General features: G+C 44.7%; 2 protein-coding genes across 2 annotated transcripts in view; one reads left to right on the top strand and one right to left on the bottom strand.

The window, feature by feature from the left end:
• LOC144605828 (breakpoint cluster region protein) overlaps positions 1-4317 on the bottom strand; it is a 77805-nt gene extending 73488 nt beyond the window's left edge. Inside the window, exon 1 of the mRNA XM_078421422.1 lies at positions 2445-4317. Within this exon, the coding sequence (XP_078277548.1) occupies positions 2445-3873 (1429 nt within the window). The 5' untranslated portion in view covers positions 3874-4317. The remainder of the gene's footprint in view (positions 1-2444) is intronic.
• Positions 4318-4462: 145 nt separating this feature from the next.
• The window catches only part of derl3 (derlin 3), a 33291-nt gene continuing 15309 nt past the window's right edge, over positions 4463-22444 (top strand). The window contains exons 1-4 of the mRNA XM_078421423.1: positions 4463-4496; positions 12385-12630; positions 17463-17528; positions 20594-20667. Coding sequence (XP_078277549.1) covers positions 12538-12630; positions 17463-17528; positions 20594-20667 — 233 coding nt within the window. The 5' untranslated portion in view covers positions 4463-4496; positions 12385-12537. The remainder of the gene's footprint in view (positions 4497-12384; positions 12631-17462; positions 17529-20593; positions 20668-22444) is intronic.

Raw genomic sequence — 22444 nt, forward strand, 5'->3', positions numbered from 1 at the left:
GGTGTTGAACACAGGGGGCATGATGGATCTTCGCCCAGCCATCTTATCTGTACCTTCGTGGACATGATATGGTCCCAAGGTATATACGGGAGATTGCACTCATTCCTAAGAAACTTTCTATTAACCCACTTTTAACCTTCCTTCATTCTGTAATTTACCAGCATCGCCAAGCATCAATGGAAAGGGAACTAGACAGCTCCATGAACTTGGTGCTCTTTTGGCTGCTCATCATCTGGACCCTCACCTGGAAGTATGGAGGACAAGTCTAGGGTACCGAGATGACTGGCATATGTTTCCTGGGTCTTAGCAGCCTCCATGCGTGCTCAGACCACCACCTAATATGGGCGAACCACGTTGCTATTAGAGGGCAGATGATCTGGTTTTGCGCCATCTGTTCTGGGCCAACTTGCTGCTCACACATTGAGGTAATGTAGGACACAGACATGAATCACACGATCTCCTGTCAGGATTTGCGAGTGGGGTTGAGCAAGATATGGGAATCCAAGATTAGGCACCATGAAAGGCAGGTTACCTATTTGGAGTCCTGTCTTGGTCAAACAATCTGGGATCAAACCCTATGGGAGATAGACAAGGCACCGAAGGGATGTGCTGAGAAACCTGCTGCTTGTTAGGTCCCAAGGTATATACGGGAGGTTGCACTGATTACTGAGGAGCCTTCTATGAACCCACTCTAAACCTTCCTCCATTCTGAAATCTATCCATTCACACAAATGCTTTGTTCCTGGTACATGGCCATTTTTATTTAATCCATGCAATCACTTCCTTCTTATACCACTCGTTTTGGCTTTGCTGATACGAAAGACATTCTGCAAACCCACGTAAACTCCGTTGATGCATTACCCTCATCGACCCAATAATCTTTATCACAAATTGTTCATCACCTTGGAATGATCACCTTGTCGGGAATGTACTACAGGCCCCCAAATCGTCAAAGGAAGTTGGAGAAGACTAAATATGCCAGGAGATTGCAGGCAGCTGCAGGACTATTAAAATTGTCATAGTAGGGGATTTTAACTTTCGCAATATTGACTGGGAGTGTCATTGTGCAAAAAATTTAGACGGGGCAGAATATGTCAAATGTGTTCGGAAATTAGTTATTCCAACAATGGATATTCTCTTGTTAGGTGCTAATGGATAGTGCTTACTGACACGATGCAGTTCGGAGCAGCCTACGACAGGTAAACATTCCTCAGAAGACTGCGGAAATTCGCATGTCTCCAATGACTTCTACCCATTTCTACAGATCACTATATCTATCTGGATATAGATCCAGCTTTCACAGCTTTGCATGGCAACTGCTCTACCCAAGATCACAAGAAACTGTAGTTGTAACAGAGTTGTAGACAGAGCCCAGTCCAACTCACAAAGCAACCTCCCCCACCATCAAAACACCATCTATACCACGCTGCCTTGCAAAGCAGCCAACATAATCAAGGACCACCTAGAACCTGGCCATTCTCTCTTCCCCCCTCTCCAGTCGGGAAAGCACAACCAGTCAAAAGCTTGAAAGCACATACCACCAGATTTAACAACTGCTTCTTCCCACTATTATCACTCTTGAATGAACTTCTGATATGCTAAGGATGCATTCACAATCTATCCCTGCGGCTCTTGCACTTTATATTTAATCTGCACTTTCTCTGCAGCTGTAAGACTATATTCTTCTCTCTTTGTCCTTTGTCTTTATGCATGGAAAATATTTGATTATATATTACTGTATCTTTGAGAACTGAATAGTCAATGTGTTACGTGTAGGAAGGAACTGCAGATGTTGGTTTATACAGAAGATACAAAATGTTGGATGACCTGAAACATCACATACTCCTTTTCTCCAGATGTTGCCTGGTCCGCTGAATTACTCTAGCATTTTATGTTTATCTTCAGTCCATGTGGTATGATCTTAAAATATCAGTCCAATTGACAGTTACTACCTCCATTGCAAAGTGTTCTGCTGATAGCTTTATTAAATCACCTATGCTCGTATCAATATGAAGAAACCCACAGGAATAATCGACAAGTGTTGCATTAATCACATATGTTAAAATATATTTTACTCAATTCTTATTTCATTCAAATACATCACAATTTGAATAGCAACCATCTCTTTTCTTCTTTGTTCAAAGGAAGGAATTATAATTGAAATTTGAACTTTAACTTTCTTTACGGAACAACCTGCATGCTGACTCTGGTTGTGCATCCTCCATTATGGTGCAAAAAAAATCAAAGCGTTTACCTCTTCATCTTAAATAAAACATGTTCTCCTTGGTTTAACAAAATAAATGCAATCTGGTTAGCAAAAAGAAACTTATAGGGTATCAGCCAAATCTGCATATAAAACCATGGCTGAGGCATATCCTTCAAAATGATTTTTATGATGTCTGTTGTGATGTTTCTAAAATAAAAACAACTAAAAAGATGGTTACCTGGATCTCCGTGGAAACTATCCACTGCAGCATTCCGACGGGAAAGTTCAGCTTCAGTTGCCCAAATCTGTCCCGGCTTCCGGAGACCAACTATCGTTGCTTCCTGTACAGTAACGTGGTGCTTGCCTCTTTTTTGTGACTGTGGTGTGGGTGAACTACTACTTTCAAATGACTGCTGAGAATTTTGAGAGGGAGATCGATTTTTTTCTCTGAAAATATGATAGCTGGTGGGGCTGGGGGAAATGTGGCTTGACTGACCAGAAGAAAAGTCATCCTCACTTGAAGTTAAATTTTCATTTGAACTACAATCTGGAGTATACCCTCCACCAACATCGTCGGCACTTCCAGGTGAATAAGACCTCCGAGGCCACGTTAGATGTTTCTCGTGATCTGTAGTACTCTGGAGCTTTCCAGAGTCTCGCAAGTCACTACATGGCTTACCATCATTATCACGCAGCACTCCACCAATAAAAACACTTTCATACGGTTGAAAATCTTGCTGCCAGGGTATCTTGTCTGGTTTGCCTCCATTGGCAGTGGTATGGATAAGATTATCCTTCAAGAACCTTGGATTAAGATCCACATCATCATATTCTGGGTCATAGCCACAACTGCTTTCTGTGGACCTACCTCTGTAAACAGGCATTTGATACTCTGCCGTTTCTGCAGTAACTGACAAAAAATGCAATGACTTCTTCCGCTCCATCTGCATGGCCTGGCTGCCAATTGTACTAATCTTGTCAGATACCTCCTTGTCATTGACTTTCACCAATCCTTTCTCATGGTGATATTCCACATTGACATACAGAGGCTTTTCGATACCATTCCCATCTCCAGAGGAGTGGGAATTGGCTCTTTTGATCCTTTCAAAATTGGACCTCAATGCAGCTACATTTGTGCCAGGTGTGGCTTTGTCCTTCCTGTCCATCTGTTCACAATCCTGGCTGAAACCTCGTACAGCATCCCTGTCCGGCACTGCCACCGCCTTCCTCAATGAAGATGCCCTCTGCCTGGCTGGTGAGCTTTCTACTTCATCCCGAGCATCCACCTGCCACTCTTCACCCCCGGGGTGCCTCTTCGAAATATCCTCCGCAGGAAGATACTTGGTTCTTTCCCCCTCCTCCCCTTCTCCCGGGGCAGCTTCCTGCGGTTGTTCTGTGCCCACTTCTTCCGCAAACACCGAAGATTTCCTGAAGCCCCATCTTTGCTTGTCATAGCTCTTCTTCTCCTTGGCCAGCAATGTCTGCAAGTAGATCATGCGGAACCGTTCCTTGTTCACCTCCAACTCCAGCCTCCGAATGCTGCACTTGCAACTCTCCAGCTCCTGCTCGATATCGTCAACACTCCTCAGCTCCATTTTGGGCGGCTCGGACTCGGGAAACTGCGCCTTCCAGGCCTCCGCGAATCCCACCGTCTCCACCATTTTCATATCACGGGAATGGCCGAACAACGGGGTCAAAGGCAACTCATACACACACAGAATGACCCAGACTCGGCACCACAACCGACTGGGCAACTCGCCCGCCCGCCCGCTCGCTCGACCTCCCCCTCCCCCACCCGCATTTGCCTCACGCGCCGCCGCCGCCGCCACCACGACGGTTACGGGCGACCGTTGGTGTGCCTTTGCTGGAGACGCCCAACCGCGCCGCCACTCCACTGCCCGCTGCCATTCTCCTTGCGCGACAAACAAAACACCGCCCACCCACACCTCACGGGCAGCGGAAAGCCGAGTTGATTGATCGCACGTTTTGCCAATGAACTGCCAGCAACCTTCTCCCCCTTCCCATCGGGACGAGCAGGAATTGCCTCACGTCGCTCGCCCTTCTCCCTCGGCTGCCAGTTGCCTGGCGGTCGGACCGATGCTTCAGCAACCCTTCCAATCGTCATCTCATGTGAGGATCTGGTTGGTTATATTAAACAACACTTTTCATAGCCTATGCATTTATTAGGAATCGGAAGGGTCACTTTTCCCACACAAACGGTGGCGGGTGTATGGAACGTGCTGCTGGAGATGGCTGGGACGATCGCACCGTTTAAGAAACAATTAGACAGGTACATGGTTTAGAGAGATATGAGCCAAACGTAGGCAGATGGGACATGTTGGTCGGCGTGGGCAGATTGGGGCGAAGGGCCTGTTTCCACGCTATGATATGTCCCTGTACAAATATGTGAGGATACAATGAAATCCCAAGTATTTGTTTACAAATACTGTGAATTGTAAATAGGAAATGTTTGTCAGCAGTCAATTTATGCACAGAAAAGTCAACGGTAAGGAGATACTTAACAGCGTCCACAGATAATCTGTTTCATTCGTTAAGGGGAATCGTTAACTGTTTATTAGTAAACAGATGTCGCCTGCCTTAATATTTTTTTCTTGTTACTATTCATTCCCAGGGTTGCAACATTTAGTTTCTGTTTTCATGAGAGATAAAATTATTCAAACCGGCAAACAAAATGACCCCTACCATTCGGAACTTAATTTGAATGATTTGCATCTGTTTGAGAATACAGGATTTCAACTTAATTGAGACACAAGAAATTACAGATGCTGGAATCTTGGACAAAAGAACAAACTGCTGGGGGGTAGGAAAATAACTGCAGATGCTGATACAAATCGAAGGTATCACAAAATGCTGGTGTAACTCAGCGGGTCAGGCAGCATTCCTTCTCTCCTGAAATGCTGCCTGACTCGCTGAGTACCTCCAGCATTTTGTGATACTGCTGGGGGAACTCACCAGGTCAGGTAGCATCTATACAGGGAAATGTTTCAACCTTCCTTCAGACCAATTTGGAGTAGGTTTGGTAACAGCTCCATCCAAGACCACAAGAAATTGCAGAGATTTGTGGACCCAGACCAGGCGATCATACAACTCCCTTCCATTGGCTCCATTTACACTTCACGCTGCCTCAGCAAGGCCACCAGCATAATTAACCCCAGTCACTCCCTCTTCTCCCCTTTCCCATCAGGGAAGAGTTATAGACATGTGAAAATGCACACCTCCAGATTCAGGGACAGTCGTTATCGGGCAACTGAACCATTCTATAAATAACTAGAGAGTCCTCAGGCACTTCGACTCAGACAAACACACAAAAAATTCTATCTAAATGACACTTAAAGTTTTTAAAAGAAAGAAGATCGTGCAAAACAATTCAGAACAAAAACAAATCATGGTAATTAATGCAAGGGGTGCTTTGCATTGTTGAAGTGTACTTTTCGAAGATTTTTATTTGTCTGAAATTACAGCACTACATGAAATACCTTTTGTGATATTATTGTTAATCCACTGCCTAGAACAGTACACATAAGAACAGACCTTTCATCCCACAATGACTGCCAAACATGATGCCAAGTTAAACTAATCTCCTCTGCCTGCACATGATCAATATATCTCTATTCCTTGCACGTCCATGTCATAGTCATAGAGCCAGACACATGAAAGCATGTGGTCTAACTTTCCCAAGCTGACCAAGATGCCCATCTACAACTGCTAGCGTTTGGCCCATATCCCTCTAAACCTTTCATATTCATATACCTGTCCAAATGTCTTTTAAATGTGGTTATAGTACCTGCCCCAACCACCTCCTCTGGCAGCTCATTACATATACCCACCACACTGTGTGCCAATGTTGCCTCTCAGGTTTCTATTAAATCTCTCCCAAGTTAAACATATGTCCTCTGGACTCTCCTATTCTGGGTAAAAGGCCATGCATCTACCCTACCTATTCCTCTCATGATCTTGTAGACAGACTAGAAATACAGAGTAGAAACAGGCCCTTCGGCTCACCGAACCTGCGCCGACCATCGATCAGCCCATACACTAATACAGTCCTACACCACTAGGGACAGTACAATTTTACCGAAGCCAATTAACCTACAAGCCTGTATGTCTTGGAGTGTGGGAGGAAACTGGAGCACCTGGAGAAAACCTCTGTGGTCACAGGGGGAATGTACAAACTCCGTACAGACAGCACACGAAGTCAGAATCGAACCCGGGTCTTTGGTGCTGTGCTGCCGTATACTCCTCTATAAGATCACTCCTCATCCTCCTGTGCTCTAAGGAATAATGTCCAACCTCTCACTGTATCTCAGGCCCTCAAGTCCTGGCAACATCCATGTATATATTATTTGCACTCTTTTCAGCGTAACGACAGGGTGACCAACACTGAACACAATATTCCAAATGGGGCCCTACTAACATCTTATACAAATGTACCATAACATTCCTACATCTATACTGAGTACCCTGGCTGATGAAGGCAGAAGTGCCAAAAGCCTTCTTGACCAACCTATCTATCTGTGATGCCACTTTCAAGGAACTATGTACCTGTACTCCTAGATCCCTCTGCTCTACAACATTCCCCAGAGCCCGACCATTCACTGTGAAGGTACTGCCCTGGTTTGACTTCCCAAAATGCAACGCCTCACACTTATACTCCATTAACCATTCCTCAGTCCACTTGCCCAACTGATCAAGATCCTGTTGCGATTTTCAATAACCATCTTTGCTATCTACGATACCACCCACTTTACTGTCACCTGCAAACTTACATTCTCATCCAAACCGTTGAAATAAACCACTAACAGCTCAGCAGCAGCAGAGCAATGGGCCCATCTAATTATTCCAGCACTTTGTGTCTTTTGTTGTGAACCAGCATCTGCAGTTCCTTGTTTATCGGGCTTTCTGTTGTCCTTCCACTGTTACATTGACTGAGCTACGAAGAAAGCATGGTGCTTTGCAGTATATTGTGCCATCTGGTGGCTCTGATACAAACTCAGCCTTGTTAATGCAGTTAGAGTGATAGAGTGCCTATACAGTACAGAACACTGTTCTACCTTGTCTGTAGTACCTTGTCCTACCTTGTCCATGGTGACTAAGTTGAACATACTGGGCTGCATCCAAGTTGTCTGCATTTGTCACATAGGCCTTTACACTCTTCCTATCCATATATCTATCCAAATGTCTTTTAAAAATCATAATTTTATCTGCATCCATGGCTTCCTCTGGCAGCTCAATACAGATATAGACAACCATCTGGGTGAAAAAGATGTCCCTCTGAAATCCCTCCCCTCTCACAAGCCAAAGTCCTCTAGTTTTAGAATCCTCTACCCTGGGAAAAAAATAGAGCCTTCACTTGATCCATGCACCTCATGACCTTGTACATCTCAATATGGTTCCCTGAGCCTCCTAGGCTCCAAAGATCTCTGGCATTGTAAGGCAGTAGGTCTAACGTTATGCCACTGTGCCACCCAATTGGCCTCGTAAAATTGTCCTTGGTGTGTAGAATAAAATTAATCATTGGTCGACATGGACTCTGTGGGCCAAAGGACCTGTTCCACGTTGTGGCATGTTGGCCTTCATGACAAGAGGAGTTGAGTATAGGAGCAAAGAGGTTCTTCTGCAGTTGTACAGGGCCCTAGTGAGACCACACCTGGAGTACTGTATACAGTTTTGGTCTCCAAATTTGAGGAAGGACATTCTTGCTATTGAGGGAGTGCAGTGTAGGTTCACTAGGTTAATTCCCGGAATGGCGGGACTGTCATATGTTGAAAGGCTGGAGCGACTGGGCTTGTATACACTGAAATTTAGAAGGATGAGAGGGGATCTTATTGAAACATATAAGATTATTAAGGGATTGGCCATGCTGGAGGCAGGAAACATGTTCCCTTCTTTTTCTTCTTGCGTTTGAGGCAGCAGAAATTATGTAACGCCCTCCAGGCGCTGTAGCCAGTGCAATGTGCTGTTGTCGAGGGCCGTGAGGTCTACCCCTCCACCAGGGGGATGGAGGACAGTGCAGTCGAAAATGAGGTGCTACGCTGTTTACTGGTCTGCTCTGCACACGCAGGCTGCTGATGAACGCAACCCCCAATGATGCATGTTGGCATTGAACCGGCGGACCCCTGTGCGGAGCCGGTTCAGGGTGACCCACTTTGCGGGGCATGTCCGAGCCTGGTGGGGCTGTGGTGTTCGGTGCGACAGTGAATTGAGGAGGTTGCGATGTCTGTTCCCAGCTGGTTCTCCATGCTCCTAGTATGTTGAAACCGGAGCCACAGAGGGTCGCTGCATGACTGGAGAAAGGATGATTAGATGACAGGCGTTGAGGTTCCAGTTGCTGTGAATCCTGGGCGAGGTGGTGCAAAGGATGTTTGGCGTCCAATGGGGCCTTGCACATCAGCCTATGAGTGAACAACTCTCTGCGAAGCTTGGCGGGTGCGATACCTGCGAGCACCGGCAGGAGATCCGTTGGAGTAGGGCGTAGGCAGCCAGTGATGATCCGCATGGTGTCGTTGAGGGTGGCGTCTAGCTTGCTGGTATGAGCACTGCGGCACCATGCTGGGTGTACACGAGTGTAAGAGCACTGGTTCAAAGAGTAGATGTCCTGGCGCCCCATGACGATCCGGCCAAGCAACGCAGGTGGTTGTTCTGTGCCGAGACTTTAGCACGGAGAGCTTCAAGGTGTTGCTTGGAGGTCATCTGCCGATCTAGTTTCACCCCGAGGTATGTAGGAAATGGGTTGTCGGGTAGGGGTGACCCATTGAGGGTGACGGTTAGCTGATGTTGAGCTTCCTTGTTTGTTGTTCAGGTGAAAGGCCGTTGTGGTGGTTTTTGCCATACTGATTTTTAGTCTCCAGGTCTTAAGGTAGCCCGCGACAAGTTCCATATCCGCCGAGAGCACATCCTCAACATTTGACTAGCTCTTGTCCGAGTGCAGTAGGGCCAAGTCATCTGCGTATCCATACTGGCGCGAGGTCGTGCGTGGCGGATCGCTGATATAGAGATTGAAGAGCATGGGGGCCAGTACCGAGCCTTGGGGGACTACGTTTCTTAGGCATCGCAGTTGGCTAGATTGTCCATCGCTGGTCTTGCCACCACCCTTGCTACCCACCAAATAGTTAAGCTGACCAATGACATCGAAGACAGTTTCGAAAAGGGTTACAAGGTGGGCATCACACTGGTGGATCTCACCGCCGCTTATGATACTGTGTGGCACCAGGGCTTGATCTTGAAGCTCCTCCGAACCATCCCTGACCATCATTTAGTGCGGTTCCTTGCCAACATCCTTGCCAACCGCAGTTTTGTACTCAAAACATGTTCCCAATTTTGGGGGAGTCCAGAACCAGGGGCCACAGTTTAAGAATAAGGGGTAGGCCATTTAGAACGGAGATAAGGAAAAACTTTTTCACTCAGAGAGTTGTAAATCTGTGGAATTCTCTGCCTCAGAACGCAATGGAGGCCGGTTCTCTGGATGCTTTCAAGAGAGAGTTAGATAGAGCTCAATGATAGCGAGGTCGGGGTGTATGGGGAGAGGGCAGGAACAGGGTACTGATTGTGAATGATCAGCCATGATCACATTGAATGGCGGTGCTGGCTTGAAGGGCTGAATGGCCTACTCCTGTACCTGTTGTCTATTGTCTCTAAACTAAAATTTGACAAATTCCACTCTGTCGAAGCATATTGCACTTTGTCAGTCCCAGTCTATATTGGGAAAGTTAAAATTCCCGACCATGACAACATGACTAGTGTTGCAGCTGCCTGAAATCTCATGGAATATTTGCTCTTCTAATTCCATTTGACTATTTGGGGGCCTGTAGTACTATCCCAACAAATTGATCAGCCCCTTTTTATTTCTCTGCTTCATCTTTATTGCCTCCTTGGATGAACCATCTCATAGTGCTGCCGTGCTCCTTCTCCATTCTCCTTAATCAATTAAGCAACAACCCCTCATTTACCCCCACCTCTATCTCTCCTGTACCTGGAACATTAACCTGTATCTTGGAACATAACATTGTCGGTTCTGTCCCTCTCTTAGCCAGGCTGCCATTATGCTACAACATGCCAGTCACATGTACCTATCTACGCCCTGAGTTCAAACAATGATACTTTATTGTCACATGTACCTAGGTTCAGTGAAATTCTTTGTTTTGCATACAATACACAATATAATTTACATAAAGAGCCACCACGTATCTGGTGCTGATAAAGTTACAACCTACTATTAAAGTTCTGATGGTCCCTCTTTGTTCCTCCCCCCCTCCCCCCTCCCTTTCCCCAGGTCCCTCTTTTTATTCTCGGTGGGCCCCACACCACCCCGCCGGATCCCTCTTTGTTCTCGGCGGCCCCACCCCGCCAGATCCCTCTTTGTTCTCGGCTGCCCGCTCTCTCCCTGCGACCCGTCCTCGGCCTGAACGCTTCTCTCTTTTATATGGTTCACCCGCGAGTTGTCCCTCTCCTCTCTGCTCCTTCAGCCTTCATGCCCAAAGGGGGCACCACCCGCAGCCGACCTTGAAGGCATGGGAGGTTAGACACCCCCGGACCTCCTCCCACTGCCCCTTTGTCCAGCATCAGCCGGTCTAAACAACTCTCTCCTCCTTCTGCTTCTCGGTCTTTGGGGTCGAGCTGGACATGACCCACTCTAGGCAGGGTTCCTTGGCCGACTGCCTGTCAGGATTTGGCAGCCGACTGCCTGTCAGGATTTGGCAACCACCTGCACGGTCCCGTGTCCGTCGACAGGCCGCGCCCCGATGGTCCATTTTCGTTCGGCCACGGAACCCGATGATCCTTTGTCCTTATCCATCAGGCTTCTCACATTAAACCAAGTTCAATTCAATCCATCAGTCTTTCCTCGTTCCCTGCCAATTCTGTCCACCAACCTTTCTTTCATCACTATCCATACTGAATTCCATCTGGTTTCTCTCATGACTTTCCTTGTCAGAAACTAGCCTTTTGCTGTTTCCACATCATTTGCCATCTCCACACCTCCCTCCCATACCTGCACATCAACCCATCACTTGGATCCACCTATCACTTGCCAGTTTCTGTTTTGTCACTCCCTCTCACCTCTACATACTAGCTATCTCCAATACATTCTCAGTCACAAAGACGTGTCTTGACCAAAAACATGAACTCTCCTGTGGCTCCACAGATGCTGCTCGATCCGCTGAGTTTCTTCAACGTGTACAGGTGCATCATGATGTCGCAAGTTTGTACTCATTACACTTCCCAATGAAGGCAAGCATGTCAAATATCTTCTCCACCACCCTTTCCATCTGAACCACCAATTTCAGGGAACCATGGACATGTATTCTTAGATCTCTCTATTGAACAACACTCTCCAGGGCTCTACCATTTACTGTGCAAGTCCTGTCCTGGTTTGACATACAAGAATGCAACATCTCACACTTGTCAGAGTTAAATTCCACTTGCCATTCCCCTTCCCAACTGAATTAAAATTCTGTTGCTAACTTAAATACCCTTCCTCACTGTTTACTGTACCACCAATTCTGATGTTATCTGCAAATTTACTAACAATGTTAACATTGTCATTCAAATTGTTAATGAGAATAACAAACAACAGTGAACCCATCACCAACCCATGCAGCACCCCACTGGTCTCAAGGTTCCAATCAGAAAAAAATGCCCTTGACTTCCTCCTCCAAGCCAATTTTGAGTCCAATTGGCTAGCTTACGTTGGATTTCATGCTATATAATCTGCCAGACTAGCCTCCCATGCGGGACATTGTCAACATCAATCATCTTGCTGATCGCTTCAAAAAACTATCAGATCCGCAGAGACGCTGTTTCCCATTTTGTCGAGACCCAAGAAGGGGTAAGTCTTGTTGGAGGAAACAGGAGCTCCCAGTCTTGGGACTGAAGAAGGGTTCAGATTCGAAACATCACCTATTCTTTTTCTCCGGAGAGGCTGCCTGTCTCGCTGAGTTCCTCCAGCATTCACTTGTCTATCTTCGGTGTAAACCCGCATCTGCAACTCCTTCCTACACATGATCTTCCACAACCCCGCTGACCGCTTATCCCAGCCACATTGCAGCACTTCACACGGCCTCCCATCCCGCCCGCTGAGGAGCCCACCGGACAAACTGCTTTTCGCCGTTCCTATTGGTCGACTATGATGATCATTCGTTGTCCTATTGGTCGGTCAATAGGTACGTGGCTCCAACTACGGCCGCCCCCCCGTAATACCGCCATCTGATAGGTTGCTCGCAGCTTCCTGGTTCGGTGATTGGAGGGGCGGTGTGTGAGTCGGGCGGCGAGGCTGAGAGGGGTCGCGGCGCCGGGGAGAGGTGGGCTATCGGACCATGGCGTACCACAGCCTGCTGCAGGAGTACCGCCACATACCTGTGGTGACGCGAGCCTACACTACTGCCTGCGTGTTGACTACTGCTGCCGTGGTAAGTAAGCATTCCACGTCCCTGAAGGACGCTTCGCTGTGCAGGCTGCGGGAATCCGCAGGGTGCAAGCAGAATTCGCTGATCGGGCATCCGGCTCAGCGGTTGCGTGTTGTTTCGCTCGCGGAATCTATCCCTGTCTCGCAGCTGCGAGAACTGAAACAGCCTAGAGAAACTCAGATAGCATCTGTGGAGAGAGGACTGTTTCATATCGATTACCCCTCGTCAGCGTTGAGAATAGCGACTCAAGCAACAGCAGTGATGCTTAATGTTGAGTGCAGTTCCTTTGGTATTTGTTTTCCTGAAACAGCTTTACAGTCAAATGACTTTGGAAGTCAAACCAGGGCAGGACCTACACAGTGAATGACATAGCCCTGGGCAGCGTTGTTGAGTAGAAGGATCTAGGAGCACAGGTACATAGTGCCTTTAAAGTGGCGTCACAGGGAGATCGGGTGGTCAAAAAGACTTTTGGTACATTGGCCTTCATCAGTCAGTGTATTAAGTATTGAAATTGGGATGTTGTGTTACTGTGTATGAAGGAACTGCAGATGTTGGTTTACATAGAAACATAGAAAATAGGTGCAGGAGTAGGCCATTCGGCCCTTCGATCCTGCACCGCCATCCAATATGATCATGGCTGATCATCCAGCTCAGTAACCTGTACCTGCCTTCTCTCCATAGCCCCTGATCCCTTTAGCCACAAGGGCCACATCTAACTCCCTCTTAAATATAGCCAATGAACTGGCCTCAACTACCTTCTGTGGCAGAGAATTCCACAGACTCACCACTCTGTGTGAAGAAATGTTTTAAACCAAAGATAGACACAAAAAGCTCAGCGGGACAGGCAGCATCTGGAGAGAAGGAATGGGTGACATTTTGGGTTGAGATCCTTCAGGCTGAAAGTCATGAGAAAACGGAAGCGAGAGTTATAGACAATGATGTAGAGAGATAAAGAACAATGAATGAAAGATATGTAAAAACGTAATGATGATAAAGGAAACAGGCCATTGTTATCTGTTTGTTGGGTGAAAACAAGAAGCTGGTGCGACTTGGGTGGGGGAGGGATAGAGAGAGAGCGAGGGAATGGCCAAAGTTGACTGGAAAGAGACCCTAGCAGGGATGACAATGGAACAACAATGGCAGGTATTTCAGGGAATAATACAGAAGGTGCAGGATCAGTTCATTCCAAAGAGGAAGAAAGACTGTAAGGGATGTAAGAGGCAACCTGTGGCTGACAAGGTAAGCCAAGGACAGTATAAAAATAAAAGAGAAGTATAACAGAGCAAAGATGAGCAGGAAGCCAGAGGATTGGGAAACTTTTAAAGAGCAACAGAAGATAACTAAAAAGACAATATGGGGAGAAAATATGAGGTACGAAGGTAAGCTAGCCACGAACATAAAGGAGGATAGTAAAAGTTTCTTTATGTATGTGAAGAGGAAAAAAATAGCAAAGACAAATGTGGTTCCCTTGAAGACAGAAACAGGTGAATTTATTATGGGGAACAAGGAAATGGCAGACGAGTTGAACAGGTACTTTGGATCTGTCTTCACTAAGGAAAACACAAACAATCTCCCAGATGTACTAGTGGCCAGAGGACCTAGGGTGACGGAGGAACTGAAGGAAATTCACATTAGGCAGGAAATGGTGTGGGGTAGATTGATGGGACTGAAGGTTGATAAATCCCCAGGGCCTGATGGTCTGCATCCCAGGGTACTTAAGGAGGTGGCTCTAGAAATCGTGGACGCATTGGTGATCATTTTCCAGTGTTCTATAGATTCAGGATCAGTTCCTGTGGATTGGAGGGTAGCGAATGTTATCCCACTTTTTAAAGAAGGAGGGAGAGAAGAAAACAGACCAGTTAGGCTGACATCGGTGGTGGGGACGATGCTGGAGTCAATTATAAAAGATGAAATAGCGGCGCATTTGGATAGTAGTAACAGGATTGGTCTGAGTCTGCATGGATTTATGAAGGGGAAATCACGCTTGACTAATCTTCTGGAATTTTATGAGGATGTAACTAGGAAAATGGACAAGGGAGAGCCAGTGGATGTAGAGTACCTGGACTTTCAGAAAGCCTTTGATAAGGTCCCACATAGGAGATTAGTGGGCAAAATTAGAACACATGGTATTGGGGGTAGGGTACTGACGGATAGAAAATTGGTTGGCAGACAGGAAACAGAATAGGGATTAACGTGTCCCTTTCAGAATGGCAGGGAGTGACAAGTGGGGTATCGCAAGGCTCGGTGCTGGGACCGCAGCTATTTACAATACACGTTAATGATTTAGATGAAGAGAATAAAAGTAACATTAGCAAATTTACAGATGACACAAAGCTGGGTGGCAGCTTTGTGTCTGTGAACTGTGAGGAGGATGCTATGAGGATGCAGGCTGACTTGGCAGATGCAGTTTAATGTGGATAAATGTGAGGTTATCCACTTTGGTGGCGAGCAGGACGGCAGATTATTATCTGAATGGTGTCAAGTTAGGAAAAGGGGAAGTACAAAGAGATCTGGGTATCCTTGTACATCAGTCACTGAAAGTAAGCATGCAGGTACAGCAGGCAGTGAAGACAGCTAATGGCATGTTGGGCTTCATAACGAGAGGTGTTGAGTATAGGAGCAAAGAGGTCCTTCTGCAGTTGTACAGGGCCCTGATGAGACCACACCCTGGAGTATTGTGTGCAATTTTGGTCTCCAAATTTGAGGAAGGACATTCTTGCAATTGAGGGAATTAGGTTCACTAGGTTAATTCCCGGGATAGCGGGACTGTCAAATGTTGAAAGAATGGAGCGACTGGGCTTATATACACTGGAATTTTGAAGGATGAGAGGGGATCTTCTTGAAACAGATAAGATTATTAAGGGATTAGACATGCTAGAGGGGGGGGGGGGCAGTCAGGCTGATAGGTGGAGTCAAATGGGGAGGAGATGACGAGCTGATGGAATCAGGTGGGGGGAAGAGGAATGGAAGGAATAAACAAAAGGAGGAGAAAATTAGATGGAAAGGTCACCGTGTGACAGGACTCGTGGTGTAGGTGGAGGGAGTGTGGTGAAGATGTCACCGCATGCTTCTGCCCCGATACTTCTGAGTTGTAACGTCACAGATTTTGGAAGTGCTGCTGGCGTTGCATGGCCAAGTACAATAAACCCTCAGAACATTTACGTACAATAGAAAGTCCTGGTACATGGAACTGTAGATGCTGGAACCTTAAGCAAAAAAGAAAGTGCTGGAGTGGGCCAGGCAGCATTTGTGGAGCTTTGATATACAGATGGATCCTGGAGTCCAGGTTCATAGCTCACAAAGTGCCAGGATAAAGAAGGCATATAGTATGTTTGTCTTCTTTGCTAAGGGCATTGAATATAAGAGTCAGGGAGTCATGATGCCACTCAATAGGACCTTGGTTAGGCTGCATTTGGAGTATTGTGCGCAGTTCTGGTTGCTACGGTACAGGAAAGATGTGGAAGCTTTGAGGAGGGTACGGAGGAGGCTTACCAGAATGCTGTCTGGATCAGAGGGTTTCAACTACAGGGAGAGGTTGTATGAACTTGAATTGTCTTCTCTGGAGCTCGGAGGTTGAGGAGAGACTTGTTAGAAGTATATAAAATTATGAGGCATAGATAGGGTAGACAGTCAGAACCTTTTTCTCATGGTGGAAATGTCCAACACTAGTGGGCATATAAGATTTAAAGTTTAATGGAGATGTGCGTGGCATATTTTTTACACAGCGGGTGGTGGACTCCTGCAACACATTGCCAAGGGTAGTGGCAGACATAATAGTGTTGTTTAAGAGGCCTTTAGGCAGGCACATGGAAGGGCGGGGAATGGAGGGATATGGATCATGTGCAGGCAAATGAGATCCGTTCAGCTAGGCATCATGTTCGGCACAAACATTGTGGGCGGAAGAGCCCGTTCCTGTGCTGTACTGTTCTATGTTTTATGTGCCAGATGCTGAAACCTTGGGTTTTTAGAAAAACTGGTGGATTAAAGGAATTTTACTGTATTGATATTAAATAAGAAATTAATTTCAGCTAGAAAGTGGTGCAGCGGTAGAGTTGCTGCCTTGCAGTACCAGGCACTCAGGTTCGATCCTGACTACGGTTGCTGTCTGTATGGAGTTTGTATGTTTTCCCCGTGACTGTGTGGGTTTTCCTTGGGTGCTCTGGTTTCCTCCCACATTCCAATGGCACAAAGGTTTGTAGGTTAATTGGCTTTGGTAAAATTGTAAATAGTCCCTGGTGTGTGTAGGATTGTGCTAGTGTATGGGGATTGCTGGTTGGCATGGACTCAGTGTGCTGAAGGGCCAGTTTCCGCCCTGTATCTCTAAACTAAAACTAAACTAGAATACAACTGCTATATTCAAATAATATGAAACCAGAGAGTACTGTCCACTGTGTGCCACAACTCTTTGTAGAATTGATGGGATGTTAAAGCTGTAGTTTCTTTGCTCTTTCCTGTCATACATGTGTGTTCTCCAACACAACAGGTACTATTTTTATGTATCCCATCATCTCACTCAGAGTCCAGGCATGGTTTGAGATTATGAACTCCAACTAAGAATGAAAATTGAGGATCTTTTTACTTGTCCTGCTTCAAACTATGCACCCTAATAACCCATATCAAATTTGGCCTCTTTGAAAAGCACGAAGCACAAGCTCCAGCAGGGTCTAATTCCTCTCCACCTATTTCCTTTGTAAATTGTCCCTGGTCCCTCTCCACCTATCTGTAGTCTGCTGAGTAATGTGTGCCAGTTTGTTTGTTTGGACTTTGGTTCAAAAAGCTGTGTCATATGATGAGATGGTGCTTGCTGCTTTAAGTTCTTGTTTGTCTTTTCACAGCAATTGGAGTTCATTACTCCTTTTCAACTATATTTCAATCCTGACTTGATCGTCAAGAAGTATCAGGTAAGTTGTAAAATTCTTCATTCCACATTCTTCAATTTATTTACCAGTGCCAGAGTCCTATAAATCAATCTAAACTAAAGCAGGCGACTGACTGAAAATTAGAGTTGAGGTTAAGATCGAGTCAGTCATGATCTTGTTGAATAGGCTTGAGGGGCTGAATGGCCTGCTGCTCCAACTTATTTTAGAGTGAGCGTCATACATCTCAGAAACCAGTCCTTGGCTCACCATGTCCCTGCAGCCATTTGTACCAATCCGATTTACCCACATTGGATCCATAACCATGTATTCCTAGGCGATTTAAGTGCTTGTCTAGATGCTTCTTATTGTCTATTCTTAATGAGAGCAGAGTCAGGGGGTATGGGGAGAGGGCAGAAACAGGGTACTGATTGTGGATGATCAGCCATGATCACATGGAATGGCGATGCTGGCTCGAAGGGCCAAATGGCCTACTCCTGCACCTATTGACTGTTGTCTATTGTTGTGAGAGGACCTTCACCATCTCGTGCAGCTCATTCCAGTTTCCAGCCTCTCACCTTAAATCTGTGCCTCTTCCTGTACAATACCCCACCACAATAGAAACACATTATCTACATGACCTATCCCCCTCATAATATTGTAACCCTCTATAAGGTCGCTCCTCAGGATCATTCATTCCAGGAACACAAACCTAGCCCATTCAAAATGTAATAAAAAGGAATTGCAGATGCTGGTTTATACCGAAGGTAGACACAAAATGCTGGAATAACTCAGCAGGTCAGGCATTATCTTTGGAAAATATGGACAGGTGATGTTTTGGGTCTCGACCCGAAACGTCACCTATTTTCACCAGAGATGCTGCCTGACCCACTGAGTTACTTCAGCATTTTGTCTATATCTTAGTCCATTCAACTTTCTCTTTCTAACTGAAATACTCTATTCCAGGCATCATCCTGGTGGATCTCCTCTGCACATTCTCTAGCACCATTGCATCCTATGCTGTGGCAACCAGAAGTGCATACAATATTCCAATTGAGGCTTAATCAATATTTTCTAAAGTTGTTACGTGACATTCCAGCTGCTATGTTCTCTGCCATGGGTAAAAATGACAAACATCCCATATGCCATCTTCACCCTCTCCACCTATGCTGTCACTTTCAGGACTTTATCCCTTTGTTCGTCAACACTCCCCAGGGCTTTACCATGTACTGTGTGTATCCCACCTTTAATTGCCTTCCTTAAATTGATTTACCTGCACTTTTGGGGATTAAATTCCATCTGCTCTGCTCAACTTTCCAGCCGATCTGCTTCATGCTGTATCCTTGAGCAACCTTCCTCGCTCTCAACTATATATTGCCATGTCATTAACAAACTTACTTATCACTCCTCTTGCACTCACATCCAAGTCATTAAGGTACATCACAAACACCAAAGGTCCCAACACCAACTTTTGTTTTACACCTCTGGTCTTCGGCACCCAGTAAAAAAAAAACAATCCTCACACCACCTCTAATTGGATATGCTAATTTTGGATCCACTTGCCCAGCTTTGACTAGATCCCTTGGGCTCTAATGGATGGAAGGAAATGCAAAACCTTGAGTATGCCATTTATTGAGATATTGGCTAATTCCTATTGTCTCCCCCATATTCCTAAATTTTTGTAATTATCAAAAATCTCACAGTTAATGATAATAAACCTGGACATCTGTAGAAGGGAATTGCCTACATCTGCCATTTGCAGTTATCTTTTTCCTAAATTTGCTCCTAATAGTAGATATGTTTTAAAAGGCTTTTAGATAAGAACATGGATATCAATCACGTGCAGGCAGGGGAGATTAGTTTAATTTGACATGTTCTGCACAGAGATTGTGGGCCTGCGGCTTCTTTCTTCTAAGGGCTTGGTTCAAATTATTAGTGGTGGTCAAACCACTGTGCATTGGTACACATGACAGTAATGATAAACCAAACCAATACCAATCCAATGCATGCTACCCTCCACAAGTGGCAATGATTTATATTTTAATAGTTGTTTACTAGCACCTTGAATTTGAGTCAAAGCGCCTTTAAACCTAACGTCTCCCTAGTTTATCCCTAATTTATGCTATTCTTAGACTTTGGGAATGATTTTAATGTTTTGTGCTGTGCTCCTTGTGTAATAGTACCAGGAACTGCCACCTTACTCTGTTTAGTCTAACCATTTCTTAACCCTTGTGTCTCCTACTCTGGCTGCCAAAGCCAGCACTTCATGAGGCTTTGTTTATTTTCTTTTATTGTGGTTAAATGCTGTATGCAAAAACAAAAATCAAATTTAAACTGCCACTGATTCTAGTTTTTAATTATTTAGGAGGTACTGTGTTCTGTCTCATTTTAGGTTCAAACTTGGCAGTTGCCTGCATTAAAATCCATTGCTACATATTTGTCCATTTACTCAGTTTGTCGATATTTCTCATTTGCTGCAAACTTGAATTTGTGGCTTATTATTACTTCATTTAGGTCTTTAATAAATGAATGGAATGACTGAGGCTCCCTCGAACACATTGTAATCACTCTGCTTCCATTTCAACCAGGATAACAATATGTCTATTCCACGAGTTTCAACCTAAACAATCTCTTGTCATAACGTACCATACACCAACGTAAATAATATCAATGGACAATCCCCATTCAACATGTCAGGTACAAAATGTTCCATCTGATTCATCAGCTATATCTTGCCCTTTAATCCATGCCATTAGGTCAACTGAAAACTTTAAGATATTAATTCACTTAGTCATGAAATAATTCAATAATTTCTTATGACAGGTAAAAGGCTGATTGGACTAGAGTTCATTGGATCCCCCTCCATGCCCTACCTTTACTTTCACCTTTAGTACCAAGGGGCACCATTTTCCAAACTATGGTAATAATTCCCAAAGGCTAATAATAAACTTGTAGTTCTTAATTTACGAAATCAAACCACTGAAAATAGAAATGTTCCCTAATCTCTTCACCTCACTGAACATCTCTTTACTGCTGTGGTTTAAGGGATTGGGTTAAATTAAATCAATATTCTATTTGTGATTTTAATTAATTAATCTCTTGTTTTTCAGGTTTGGAGACTACTAACTAATTTTCTTTTCTTTGGCCCTCTGGGGTTTAGCTTTCTGTTCAATATGATTTTTTTGTATCCTTTTGTGAATTATGGATAGGAATGTCAAATGAATTTGGCTTGAATAAGTCTTGCAAACAGAGCCAGTTGGTCAATACTGACCTGGAACTGATGTAATTAAAGTTTTGGAGCAACAATGGTTTTGGGTCTATCACAGAGGATATTTTACTACATTATATAGATATGAGTTCTGAGCCAAATTTAGTAAACATCCTAACAGTCAGTGAACATTTGCATCATGCAATTAGAATATAGTTTAGTATAATGTTTAAAAGGAAGAACATATAATGGTTACTAAGATTGAAGAATTTATACAAGGCATGTGAGGAATCTTCATACCTTTATTCTTCATGTCGATGTACAATGAACAACGATGTTAATCAGTAAAATGTCAATGTTTAGTGGGAGGTGTTTAAAATTTGTCCACACACCTGATGATCAAGTGCAGTGCACCAAAAGAAACCAAAGTCATGAACAAGAAGTAGTAAGTAAGCAAGATAAAAATATAAACGATGCATACAGAAAGGCAAACACTAATGCATATGGCATTTGAGAGAGATGCCAGGAGCAAGAAATAGTAACAAACTGAAACGCTGCGATAACTGAATGTGAAATGTTTACATGGGGTTGCAAAATTAACAGACTTATTTTTGATAGTTGGAGAAAGAGCTAACAAGTACAATGTGGACTCATTGCTAAATGACAACAGTATTGGCCAAGATTTGGCATGCTTGCTTTCATCCTCTGGAATGAAAGGAATGGACAATATAATTTTTATAGAATTATATGGCATAAAAATAGGCCCTATGGCCAACAATATCCATGCCAATTTATTGGCCCATCTACACTCATCCAATTTGCCAGCATATGGTCCAGAGCCCTGGCGTTTTAAATGCTCTTCCAGAGACTTCTGAAATGTTGTGAAAGTCTCTGCCTTCACCACTCTACCAGGCAGTGTATTCCAAAGGCCAACCACTGTCTGGGTGAAAATGATTTTCCTATTATCTCCTCTAAACTTCTTTCTCCTTTATCACTTACTGATTCTAGGCACCTCCGTGGGGAAAAGTTTCCGACTCTCTGCTTAATCTATGCCCATCATAATTTTGCACACCTTTATCAGGCTGCTCCTCCGCCTTACTCATTAAGGGTCCCAGCACCTATCCTTGTTCACAGGCCTGCACTCACAAAAGCAGCCTTCTACAATCATTCTCATTATCTTATTAAAAAAAGAAAAATTTGATCCAGTTTGCCTCTATCCTGCCTATTGGTGCTGTGTGTATGGTGTTCGTACGTTCTCCATGTAACTGCATGGGATTCCTCCAGGTACTCCGGTTTCCACCCACATTCCAAAGATGTGCAGGTTTGTAGGTTAACTGGCTTCTATAAATTCTCCCTAGTGTTTAGGACAGAACTAGTGTAAGGGTGATTGCTGATCGGCAGAGACTCAGTGGTCCGAAGGGCCTGTTTCCACACTGTATCTCTAAGCTAACCTAAACTAAATGCCTTGCTGAAGTCCATCAACTGCATTGCCCTCACTGCTAACTGCATTACAACTACAAAAATCTCAATCAAATTAGTCAGACACTATCTCTCACCAGCAAAGCCATATTGATTATCTCTGATCATCCTTGGCTTTGTAAGTATATATTGATTTTTGTTTTCAATAACTTCTCTACCTCTGATGTTAGACCACTAGTACTTACCTGGCATGTCCTTGCTAAGCTTCTTCAATAAAGGAACCATGTTGCTGTTCTCCAGTTTTGTGGTGTGCAACCAGTGGCCAATACACCTC

Source organism: Rhinoraja longicauda, chromosome 25, assembly GCF_053455715.1.
Source record: "Rhinoraja longicauda isolate Sanriku21f chromosome 25, sRhiLon1.1, whole genome shotgun sequence".
NCBI lineage: Eukaryota > Metazoa > Chordata > Chondrichthyes > Rajiformes > Arhynchobatidae > Rhinoraja > Rhinoraja longicauda.